General features: G+C 36.6%; 1 protein-coding gene across 3 annotated transcripts in view; it reads right to left on the bottom strand.

Annotated features, from left to right (window-relative positions):
- LOC140497018 (histone-arginine methyltransferase CARM1-like) overlaps window positions 1–12,241 on the bottom strand; it is a 274,761-nt gene that overhangs the window by 114,484 nt on the left and 148,036 nt on the right. For all 3 annotated transcript variants that reach the window (XM_072597490.1, XM_072597499.1, XM_072597508.1), the window contains one exon: window positions 12,066–12,170. In XM_072597490.1, the coding sequence (XP_072453591.1) occupies window positions 12,066–12,170 (105 nt within the window). The remainder of the gene's footprint in view (window positions 1–12,065; window positions 12,171–12,241) is intronic.

The raw sequence follows: 12,241 nt of genomic DNA, 5'->3' as shown, positions 1-12,241 counted from the left end.
AGAATAAATGGGGGCCGGAATGGAGGGAAATACAGTTAGTATTTCACAACATGACTCCTTTGGAAGTGTTTTGCATGACTACACATGTATAACCTATATCAAATTGCTTGCCTTCTCAATGGGGATGGGTGGGGAGGGAAAAAGGGAGAGAAATTGGAACTCAAAGTTTTAAAAACGAATGTTAGAAAATGTTTTACATGCAACTGGGAAATAAAATATACAGGCAACGGGGTATAAAAATTTGTTTGCCCTACAAGAAAATAGTGGAGATGGGGATAAGAGAAGGGAGAGGTGTGACATTTGGAGGGTAGATTGAAGAAAGAAGTAATTAGAGTGCATGCTGTCTTGGGGTGGGTGAAGATGAGAGATGGAGAGAAAATTTGGACCTCAAAATCTTGTGGAAGTGAATGTTGAAAGCTAAAAATAAATAAAATTTTAAAATGGCAAGACTTACACAAAAGAATGAAAAGTAAAATGGACAGAACCAAGAAAACATTGTATACAGTTACATCAATATTGTTTTACAAATGATATTGAATGACTAAGTCATTTTGACTATTATAAATATCTAAATTAACTATAAAGGACATGTGAAGAAAGATACTGTCTGTATTCAGAGAAATAACTAATAAATAGAAGTTTGTATAGAATAATTTTACACAGACACACACAAACACACACACACCTACCTATTTGTGTCTAATGGTAGCCTTCTCTAGAGTGGGGAGATGGGAAAAAAGAAAAAAAATGAAATTTACATAATAACTTTTTATACATTTAAAAAAATAAAAAGTACACAATAGATTTGCAATTTCATTTGCCATCATATTTTTTATTATACTACACTATGGAAATGCTTGTTTTATTCCATAAATTAAAATAAATGTGAAAAAATAGGTAATGAGGTAACAAAACAATTCCTCTTTGAAGATGATATGAATGCATACTTAAGGATTCCAACAGAAAGAAGCAACTAAAAAACTTGTTGAAATAATTAACATCTTTAGTAAAATTGCAGGATATAAAATAGACTCACATAAATCATCAGCATTTCTATATATTACCAGCAAAGTCTAGCAACAAAAGATTGAAAGAGAAACTCTATTTAAAATAAATGGAGACAATATAAAATACTAGGGAGTCTACCTGCCATGACAAAGCCAGGAATTTATGAACACAATTACAAAAAACTTTCCACATGAGTAAAGTCAGATCTAAACAATTGGAAAAGCATCAGTTTTTCATGGTTAGGCTGTTCTACCTAAATTAATTTAGTCATTCAGTGCCATACCAATCAAACTACCAAAAATACTTTATATAGCTGGAAAAACTAATAAGAAATTTCATCTGAAAGAAGAAAAAGTCAAGAATATCAAGGGAATAAAAAATAATTTATTCATTTTGAGTTTTTACTATTCACTTCCATAAGATTTTGAATTCCAAATTTTCTTCACACCCCTTTCCTCCCCCCACCCCAAGATGGTGTGCAGTTTGATACAGGCTTTACCGATACATTCATATTAAACATATTTTCACATTGGTCATGTTATAAAGAAGACTTAGAACCAATGAGAGAAACCATAAGAAAGAAGAAACAAAGAGAGACAGAGAGAAAAAGAGGGAGAAAGTGAGAGAGAATGAGAATGAAGGAAGGTGACCTACCTGTACCAGATCACAAATTGTATTATAAAGTGATAATCATTAAACTGACTTAAAAATATAGTGGTGGATCAGTAGAACAGATAAGGTAAACAAAACACAGTAGCAAATGACCATAGTAATACAGTGTTTGATAAGCTGCAAGACCCCAATTTTTGGGACAAGAACTCACTATTTGGTAATAATTGCTGAGAAATCTGGATAAGAGTGTGACAGAAACTAGGGAAAGGCCAACATCTTATACTGTATAGCAAGATAAGGTCAAAATGAGTAAATATTTTATTTCTTTTTTAACACAAGAGAAAATGGTCTACTTCATTCTGCAATCCAAGTCCATAGTTCTTTCTCTGGATGTGGAAGGAATTTTGCTTCAAGAGTCCATTGGGAAATTTTTAGGTCCTTGTATTGCTGTGAAGGACTAAGTCTACCTGAAAAATTCCTCACACACTGTGGTTGTTGCTGTGTACAAAGTTCTTCTGCTTCTGCTCCTTTCACTACATACAGTTCATAGAAGTCCTTCCAGGCCTATCTGAAGTCTTCCTGTTCATCATTTCTTATAGCACAATAGTATTCCATTTTATTCATACACTATCATTTGTTCAGCTATTCCCCAGTCGATGGGCATCCCCTCAATTTCCAGTTCTTGGCCACCACAATGAGAGCTGCTATAAATATTTTTGTACATGTGGAACCCTTTCCCATTTTAATGATCTCTTTGGGATACAGTCCTAGAAGTGATATTGCTGGGTCAAAGGGTATGGATGTTTTGGTAACCCTTTGGGCATAGTTCCAAATGGCTCTCCAGAATGGTTGGATCAGCTCAGAGCTCCATCAACAATGAATTAGTGTTCCAACTCTCCCACATCTCCAACATTTATCATATTCCTGTTTTGTCATGTTAGCCAATCTGATAAGTGTGATGTGGAATCTCAGAGTTACTTTGATTTGTATCTCTCTAATCAATTGGGATTTAGACTTTTTTTTAATATGACTATAGATAGCTTTAATTTCTTCCTCTAAAAACTGCCTGTTCATATCCCTTGACCATTTATCAACTGGAGAATGACTTGTATTCTTGTACATTTCACTCAGTTCTCTATATATTGTAAAAACGAGGCTTTTATCACAGATACTAGTTGCAAAAATTCTTTCCCAGTTATCTGCTTCTCTCCTAATCTTGGTTGCATTGGGTTTGTCTGTGCAAAAAATTTTCAATTTGTGTAATCAAAATTATCCAGTTTTGGACTTCATAATGTCCTCTCTCTCTTGTTGGGTCAAAAATTTCTCCATTTTCTATAAATCTGACAAGATTTATATATTCCTTGCTCCCCTAATTTGTTTACAGTATCAATCTTTATACCTAGATCATGTATCTATTTGGACTTTATTCTTGTGTACAGTGTCAGACATTGGTCTATGCCTATTTTCCACCACACTGCTATCCAGCTTTCTGAGAAATTTTTGTCAAACAGTGAGTTCTTATCCCAGAAACTTTTTATGCCTCTATTGAGATAATCATGTGGTTTCTGTTAGTTTTGTTGTTGATATGATCAATAATGCTATTAATTTTCCTAATATTAAACCAGAGCTGCATTCCTGGTATAAATCCTACCTGATAATAATGTATTATTCTCGTCATAAGTTGCTGTATTCTTTTTGCTAATATCTTATTTAAAATTTTTGCATCTATATTCATTAGAGAAATTGGTCTATAATTTTCTTTCTCTGTTTTGGCTCTTTGTGGTTTAGGTATCAGAATCATATTTGTATCATAAAAACGAATTTGGTAGGACTCCTTTTTTACCAATTTTCCCAAATAGTCTATACAGTATTGGAATTAACTGTTCTTTAAATGTTTGATGGATTTCACTTGTAAATCCATCTGGTCCTGGAGATTTTTTTCCTAGGGAGTTCATTGATGGCTTGTTCAATTTCTTTTTCTGAGATGGGATTGTTTAAGTATTCAACTTCCTGTTCTGTTAATCTGGGCAATTTATATTTTTTAAAATATTCATCCATCTCATTTACATTGTCAAATTTATGGCCATACAGTTGGGCAAAGTAATTTCTAATTATTGTTTTAATTTCCTCCTCTTTGGAGGGGAGTTGATCCTTTTCTTTTTGGATATTGGTAATTTAGTTTTCTTCTTCTTTTTTTAATCAAATTGACCAAAGGTTTATCAATTTTGTTGGTTTTTTCATAAAGCAACTCAGTTTTATTTAATAGTTCAATAGTTTTTTTAATTTCCATTTTATTAATTTCTCCTTTGGTTTTCAATATTTCTAATTTGGTATTTACTTGGGGATTTTCAATTTGTTCTTTTTTGAGCTTTTTATGCTGCATGCCAAATTCATTGATCTCCTCTTTCTCTATTTTATTCATGTAGGCATTTAATGATATATAAAACTTCCCCTAAGAACCGCTTTTGTAATATCGCATAAGTTTTGGAAGATTGTCTCATTTTCATTCTCTTTAATGAAGCTGTTGTTTGTTTCTATGATTTGTTGTTTAACAAAGTCATTCATTCTTTATGATTAGATTATTTAGTTCCCAATTAATTTTTGGTCTATTTTCCATGGTTTTTTATTACTTATAATTTTTATTGTATTATGGATGGATGCACTGACTATCTCTGCCTTTCTGCACTGGATTATGAAGTTTTTATGCCCCAGTACATGGTCAATTTTTGTATATGTGCCATGTACCACTGAGGAAAAGGTATATTCCTTTCTATCCCCATTTAGTTTTCTCCAGAGATCTATCATATCTACCATATCCAGAGACCCAGAGTTTTATTCATCTCCTTAACTTCTTTCTTGTTTATTCTGAGGTTAGATTTATCAAGTTCATAAAAGGAGAGGTTGAGGTCCTCCACTAGTATAGTTTTGCTGTCTGTTTCTTCCTGTAACTCCCTTAACTTCTCCTCTGAGAATCTGGATGCTATACCACTTGGAGCATATATGTTTAGTAATGAAATTGCTTTGTTATCTATGGTGCCTTTTAGCAGGATATAGTTTCCTTCCTTATCTTTTTTGATTAGACTATTTCTGCTTTTGCTTTGTCTGAGATTAGGATTGCTACCCTTGATTTTTTTTTTTTACATCAGCTGCAGCTCAATATATTCTGCTCAAACCTTTTACCTTTACCCTGTGTGTATCCCTGTTTCAAATGTGTTTCTTGTAAACAACATATTGTTGGATTATGGCTTTTAATCCATTTTGCTATCTGCCTCTGTTTTATGGAAGAGTTTATTCCATTCACATTCATAGTTATGATTACTATCTGTGCCTTTTTCTCCATCTTATTCCTCCCCCATCTTATTCCTCCCCCATTTATGCTTTTAGTTCTCCCTTTTCCTTTCCCCTCCAAAACAGAGTTTAAATTTTTGACCACCACCTCCCTTAGTCTTCCCTCCCTTCCTTTTACTTACCTTTTCTCTTACTACTTTTTCCGTCCCTTTTCTCCTCCCCTCACTTTTCTTTCCTCTTCCCCTCCTTGCCTATAGGGCAAGTTAGATTTCTATACTTAACTGAATTTGTTGTTCCCTCCTTGAACCAAATCAGATGAGCGTAAATTTCAAATGATGCTCGTCTCCCTCCCTTCTTTCCCTCTGCTGTAATGTTTTTGTGCCTCTTGCTGTGATGCAATTTACCTTTTTCTGCCTCCTCCTTTTCTCATCTCCTGTTACAATCCCTTTACACCCTTAAATCACATTTTTTATCATCACATCATGTATATCTCTTTTAAATATCAAAATAAATATACAATTCTGAAAATTAACAAGTATCATCTTCCCTTATAGGGAGGTAAACATTTTGCTCATATTGAATAACATTTTTTCCCCCTGTTTACCTGTTTAAGCCTCTCTTGAGACTTGTGTTTGAAGATTGAATTTTTTATTGAGCTCTGGCTCAGGAAAGTCTGGAAATCCCTCATTTCATTGAATGTCTATCTCCTTATGCTCAGTGGTGCTGGGTAATTGATCCTTGGTTGTATTCCCAGCTTCTTTGCCTTATAGAATATTATTCCAATTCCTCTGATCTTTTAACGTAGAAGCTGCAATGTCCTGTGTGATCCTGACTGTAGCTCTTCAATATCTGAATTGTTTCTTTCTGACTGCCTGCAGTATTTTCTCCTTCACTTGATAGTTCTGGTATTTGGAAACAATATTCCTTGGTGTTTCCAGTTTGGGATCCCTTTCAGAAGGTGAATGGTGGATTCTTTCGATGACTATTTTGCCCTCTACATCTAGGACCTCAGGGTAATTTTCCTTGATGATTTCTTGGAAGATATTGTCCAGGCTCTTTTTTTTCATCATATCTTTCTGGTAGACCAGCAATTCTTAATTTTCTCTCCTGGATCTATTTTCCAGGTCAGTTGTTTTTCCAATGAGATATTTTACATTTTCTTCTATTTTTTTTTCATTCTTTAGATTCTTTTTGACTGATTCTTGATGTCTTATGGAGTCATTAGCTTCTACTTGCCCAATTCTAATTTTTAATAGATTGTTTTCTTCAGTTAACTTTCGCATCTTCTTTTTCATTTGCTCAATCGTTCCTTTTAAGGAGTAATTTTCTCCAGTTAGGTTTTGTACTCCCTTTTCCATTTATCCAGTTTTTCTTTTTAAGGAGCTATTCTCTTCAGTGAATTCTTTTTTCATACTTTTAAAATCATTGGCCAGTTTTTCTTCTGCTTCTCTAATCTGGCTTTTAAAATCCTTCTTGGGCTCTTTCAAGAATGCTCTTTGGGCTTCAGACCAGTTTATATTCCCTTCTGAAGTTTCAGATGGGAGTGCAGTCTCAATGCCTACCTCTTTCATATTTGTGTTTTGGTCCTTGTCCCCATAGAAAGATTCTATGGTCTTTTCTGGTTTGCTTTTTACTCATGATGATCACCCTTTTCCTGGCTTTTAAAGTGGGCCTCTATTTCTGGGGCACAGGGGGCTCTGTCCCATGGTTCTTGTGCTGAGAATTTGAGGCTTTGTGTATTGTGGATTCTGGTTCTTTCAGCTTGAAGATAAAATACTGCAGCTTACCTGGTGCTGAGCTGGCTGGTGCACCACAGCAGAGGCCAGGTGAAGTCTTTCTGAGTTTCCATGGAGTTACTTTGGAGCTAGTTGCATTAAGTGTGGGGGAGGGGTGGTCTGGCCACAGGAGACCTCCTCTGCTGAGCTAGAGCATAGCAGTTGGTGAACCCTGTCTATGCTAATGTCTTCCCAATTCCCTTGGGGTGCTGAGGTACTCCTGGGGTCCTGGTGTTGGTGATTGTGGGCTTCATCCCCCTGGAGCTCAGGATCTCCTCCCAGGGAGGAGGGAACATGGGGCTCTCTGGGACAGCTCTGGTCCTGCACTGGTCCCCTTCAGTCACAGAAAGAGAGACACCCCCCTTTGTGGTTTTCCTAGTCTCACGGGCTAAGAGAATGTTCATTCCTTTGGCTGATCCCACTGTTCCAGGATGTTTTCATGGGGAAATATTCTCTGGGTTTTTCCAGGTCAACAAGGGGAGGAGGATAGCATTTACTGATCACTCCACCATCTTGGCTCCTGGAAGTTCAAGTAGATGACTTATACAGACATTTAATCTGTGAGCTGATTTGTCTCAGGAGCACCTGTTGCAGTTATGTGGGGTTTTGCAGTTCTCTCTCGCTCACTTCCACTGTATTCCTATCGTGGGCTGATATGTTTGAGAATCCACACTGCTGCTGCTTCAAACCACCCAGGGCTTTCTGCTTGGCTTTGCTATGGTGGGGTCTGTGCTGGTACAGCATGTGCACTGTGTGCTCCTCCAGTCCCGTGCAACAGATCCTTCCCGTTGACCTTCCAGGTCATTCTGGGTTGGAAATCTGCCACACTGTGACTCCTATTGTATTCTGCCACACTAAAATTTGCTCAGATTCTCTTTTAAGGGGTATCTGAAGGAGTTTGTGTTAGAACTTAGGTAAGTACTTGCTCTCACTCCCCTATCTTGACTCCACCCCCTAAATGTTTTAGATATAAAAGGGGATACTGTACAAAAAATTCGGAAAATTTACTTGATAGTTTACTCATCAGATCTATGGAGAAAGCAAAAAATTTGTGACCAAAGAAGAGATAGAGAGTATTACAAGATGTAAAATGAATATTTTGAAGCTAAGATTAGAAGGAAAGCAGAAGGCTGGGAAATAATTTTTTTTTAGAGTGGGGAAGGCAAGGCAATTGGAGTTAAGTGACTTGCCCAAGGTCACACAGATAGTAAGTGTCAAGTGTCTGAGGACAGATTTGAACTCTGGTCCTCCTGACTCCAGGGCCAGGGTTCTATTCATTGTGTCACCTAGTGATCCCTGGGAACAATTTTTACAGCAAGGGTCTCTGATTAAGGTGTTATTCTCATCAATACAATGATCCAAGATAATTCCAAAGGACTCATAATGAATGATGCTATTCACCTCCAGAGAAAGAACTGATGGCCTCTGAATGCAGATCAAAGCACACTATTTTTCACTCGCTTTATTTTTTTGAGTGTTTTTTTGTCTTCTTTAACAACATGAATTATATGGAAATGTGTTCTGTATGATGGCACATATATAACCTGTATCAAATTGCTTACTGTCTCAGGGATGGAGGGGATTGTGGGGAGAAAAATTGGGAACACAAAATTTTAAAAAATGAATATTAGAAAATTTCTTTACATGTAATTGGGAAAAAATAAAATATTAAAAAAATCTGTTATACAAACATGAAACTTCTGTGTAATCTTCATTTTTTTTGCTTTTCTCATTACTTACTTCTGATCTATAGTCTCTAATTTTTGCTATTCTCACCTATTGCTAACTTTGCACTGAAGTTTATTTAATTTAGAGGATCTCATAAAATTCTTTGTATAATTTTTCTACCCTTTCCTCTGCAACAGATGCTGGGGCATACCTTGCAATTATGTTCATGATGGTCTTTTTTGCAAATATGTGTTGTTATTATGATATTTGATATGAACAATATAGTATGATATCACATCTTCATGATATGATAGAAAAAATGTTTCTTATTGCCTTTGGGCATGTCATAAAATCACCTCTGTCAAGTTCTTTATTTGTCATCCCAAAGAAAATCAGTGAGTCTGTTTTCCATTTACTTGAGACTTTCTTCTCTATTTATAGTGAGACTGTTGGTTGATAAGAGTTTCTTTAGTAATATGTTCATTTTCTCACTAGACAAATATTTCACATTTAGAATAGCATTCACTGGGAAAAAAATTTAAAGACAATCTATAAACTGTATCGGCTTTATTGATGAAAAGCAAAAAGGGCTGTAGAAGACTAGGTAGTCCGTTTGTATTTTTTGCTATTTAGCCACAGCCAAAGAATCGATCACCAGGCGGTCAACCTCCTGGTAATGAGACTCCTCTCTGTACTTAGCTAGGCTGGTCTTCAGAAAAAACAGACTCTGTAGCTGGCACTGTCCTCAAAGCCTCTTGAACCTAATAAAACCTGTCAGAGCTTATATTCTGCTGATGTAGACTCTGGGGACCCAGGGTCATCTCCACAGAACACTTAGGGTGGAATTTTGTGCAGTCCTATTTATTTTTTTTTAAATGCTGTTAAACACATTATATCTGAAAAAGTTAAGAGAGTTTAAAGGGGTCTGAAAAATTTCAAAGTATCCATTAACCTGGATGGGAAAAAGTGACAGCTTAATGTTTACTAACCTCTAATATTATAATTAATTATAAATATTATATAATATATATAATATAGTATCATATAACTATTTAGCATTTCCTTCAATTATGATTTAAGAAAACTCAATACATTATTCTGATAAGGGGTTCATAGGCTCCATCTGACTGCCAAATAGGTCTATGACAAAAATAAGGGCTAAGAACCTTTGATCTAGTCCGATCTCCTTTATCCATGGCTGAGGAAACTGACTAGGGATAGTGGGAGTGACTTATCCAAAGTAATATAGCTAGTAAGTAGAAAAGTTGAAATTTGAACCCAGGGCTCCTTGACTCTAAACCCAGGACTTTTCCTGCTATATAAGTGTGACTTCAAACTTTAAAGCACCTTAAGTAGGACACATTCCAGTCCCAGAATAGCCTTGCAACATGGGAATCATCAAGGTATTCATTGGCACATTATTAACAGTGAAAGTAGGTTGAAACAAAAAGAAAGAAAGCCAGTATTCTCCTCAATAGAGTTTACAGCCAATTTTAAATAGATGTGTGCCATGGCACTTAATCCAAACAGTTAGCAATCTGGGGCAAACTTTATCAGTGAACAGATGACTAGTTCTAACAGCCCTACTTAAACTGTTATCAGCAATGCCTGGAAGTTTATGGAGAATTTTATGGCAGGATTAAAAAGAGATGCCCTGGCCTTATAGTAAAAACATTATGATTCCCTTCCAAAGACAAATCACACATCATGGACCGAAGCAAGGCCTCCAAATCTGAATATTACTTGTTATTTTGAGCAGGTGTATGTTGTATTGTTTTGCAGGGTATATATATGTGTAAATGCTAGTGTCTCTGTGTGTGTGTGTTTAGAGCTTTGAAATCCCTAAATCCCCTTCTGCTAAGCCAATATCACATCAGGAAGCACTAAGTAGCTGCTGCACTAGGGATTCTCTCCTTTGCTGAAATGCTGATTTTTAAAATACACTTTCAGCTGGTGCCCACTGTTGCAAGTTCTTGCTTCCAGAAACCAGTGCCTTGACAAACATGTCAAAACATTTCTGAATTAAAACTCTACAGCCCAGCACCTTCAGGTTGATGGACTTTCCCCAGTGTACATTTTGCAAGAAGCTAAAAATAGGCAGACTGCAATTAAGGCAAGCTCTGAAGAGGAGAGGCTGGTGGATGACCAACAGGGTCAGTCCTCTGGATGCAGGCCAGACACAATTCTAAGCCAGAAATGTTCTGGCAAAGCCAAATTTTTCATTAAAATTGCTGGGATAAGGCAGAATGAGAATCAAGCTTTCTAAGGTTAAAAATAGCTTTGGACAAACTGTGGATATCTAAGAAAATAGTCCAGATTCCTTCTCATGTTTAAAGAATAAGACTAGTTTCTCCACCAACCCTTAGATCTTGAGGGGTTTGGGGGTAGTGGTGGAGGAAGAGACTCTCATGAAGGAATTCTATACAGACATTTTCTTCTTAATTAAAAAAAATCCTTTGGGAAGTCTCTTGTTCTGAGGAGTGCAAAAAGATAGCTTTCTAAAAGACATCTCAGGATAATTTTCATCTGGCTTCCAATAAAAAATTCAAGCAACAAAAAAATCATTGAAACCTCTGCACGTCTCTTTAGTTCCATTAGAGGATAAGCATCTAGGAGGGATGTTTTCACTGTTTTCTCAGATATCACTGAGTAGAGAAGAGACCTTAGGGCTCTATTCAGAGAATCAGAGGATGTTAGTTCTAGAACTAGGAGGCACCTTAGAGGTCGCTGAGTCCAGCCCCTTCATTTTACAAAGAAAATGAGGCAAGGAGAGGTTAGGTGACCTGTCCATGGTGGCAGTGGCAGAGTGGTGATTCATACCCAACTGGTCTGACTTTAAACCCATTCCTTTACCTAATCATGACTTCTAATGCCCACATTTTACTCCTGAAGAAAATGAAGCCCATGAATGGGAAATTATTTACTCAAAGTCACACAGTATTCCAAGGGTGGGAACTGGGATAAAGAACCAAGCCTTTTGGCTCCTGTTCCTATACTCTCATGGGCTATGACATCTTGCCTTCCTATCAGAGGTATTCTGTATGCTACTCTATACACTGACTAATAAAGGGAAATCATGAAACACTAATGCACTACTGCCAAAATGTTGCAATCTATTTAAGCTAATACTCATACCAGTTCCATGAGAGAGATAGACACATTAGAGCAGTTAAAGGTGGAGTGTCCCCTGCAGGACTCAGTATCTACAATAACAGAAATCTTTTTCTATATGTGTGATCCTGGGCAAGTCACTTAATCCTGTTTGCCTCAGTTTCTTTGCCTGTAAAATGAGTTGGAGAAGGAAGTGGCAAACCACTCCAGCATCTTTGCCAAGAAAACCCCAAATGAAGTCATGAAGGAAGAGCTGGAAATGACTGAACAAAAACAAATCACTCAACAGAAGGCAAATTCAGGAATCATTAAAAGCCAACTGCATGTAATCCAGCCCACTAGGCTGTTATTAAGCAACTGCTGGGTACAAGACAATGTTCTAGGCAGCAAGGATGTGAAGACAAAATGAAAAACATTCCTACTCTCACGGAGCTCATGTTCTGCTGAGGAAATATAATATATATATACATAAACCCCTTTATCCCCCTCTTCAGTCTCGCCCTGCTTTTCAGGGTCACTGTACAATTCTTAGAGATTTAGACTTGCGTTTTAAAATTGCTGTGTCAAATTCATATGCAATTAACAACCAGCTAGAGGACTTACCTTGTCTTTAAAGTCTGTGTGGTTCTGAAGAATGGCTCTGTGGTAGGTTGCTGTCCTCACAAAGTCCTGGAGCATATTCTGCTGTTGGGATATACACCCATAAAACTAAAAGGAAAAGATAAGTTGCAAAATCACATAACTGGAAGGACCCTTAAAGAGCATCGAGTTCAATCTTT

Source organism: Notamacropus eugenii, chromosome 1 (genome assembly GCF_028372415.1).
Source record: "Notamacropus eugenii isolate mMacEug1 chromosome 1, mMacEug1.pri_v2, whole genome shotgun sequence".
Classification (NCBI taxonomy): Eukaryota; Metazoa; Chordata; class Mammalia; order Diprotodontia; family Macropodidae; genus Notamacropus; species Notamacropus eugenii.
This window is presented reverse-complemented; position numbering and strand designations above follow the sequence as displayed.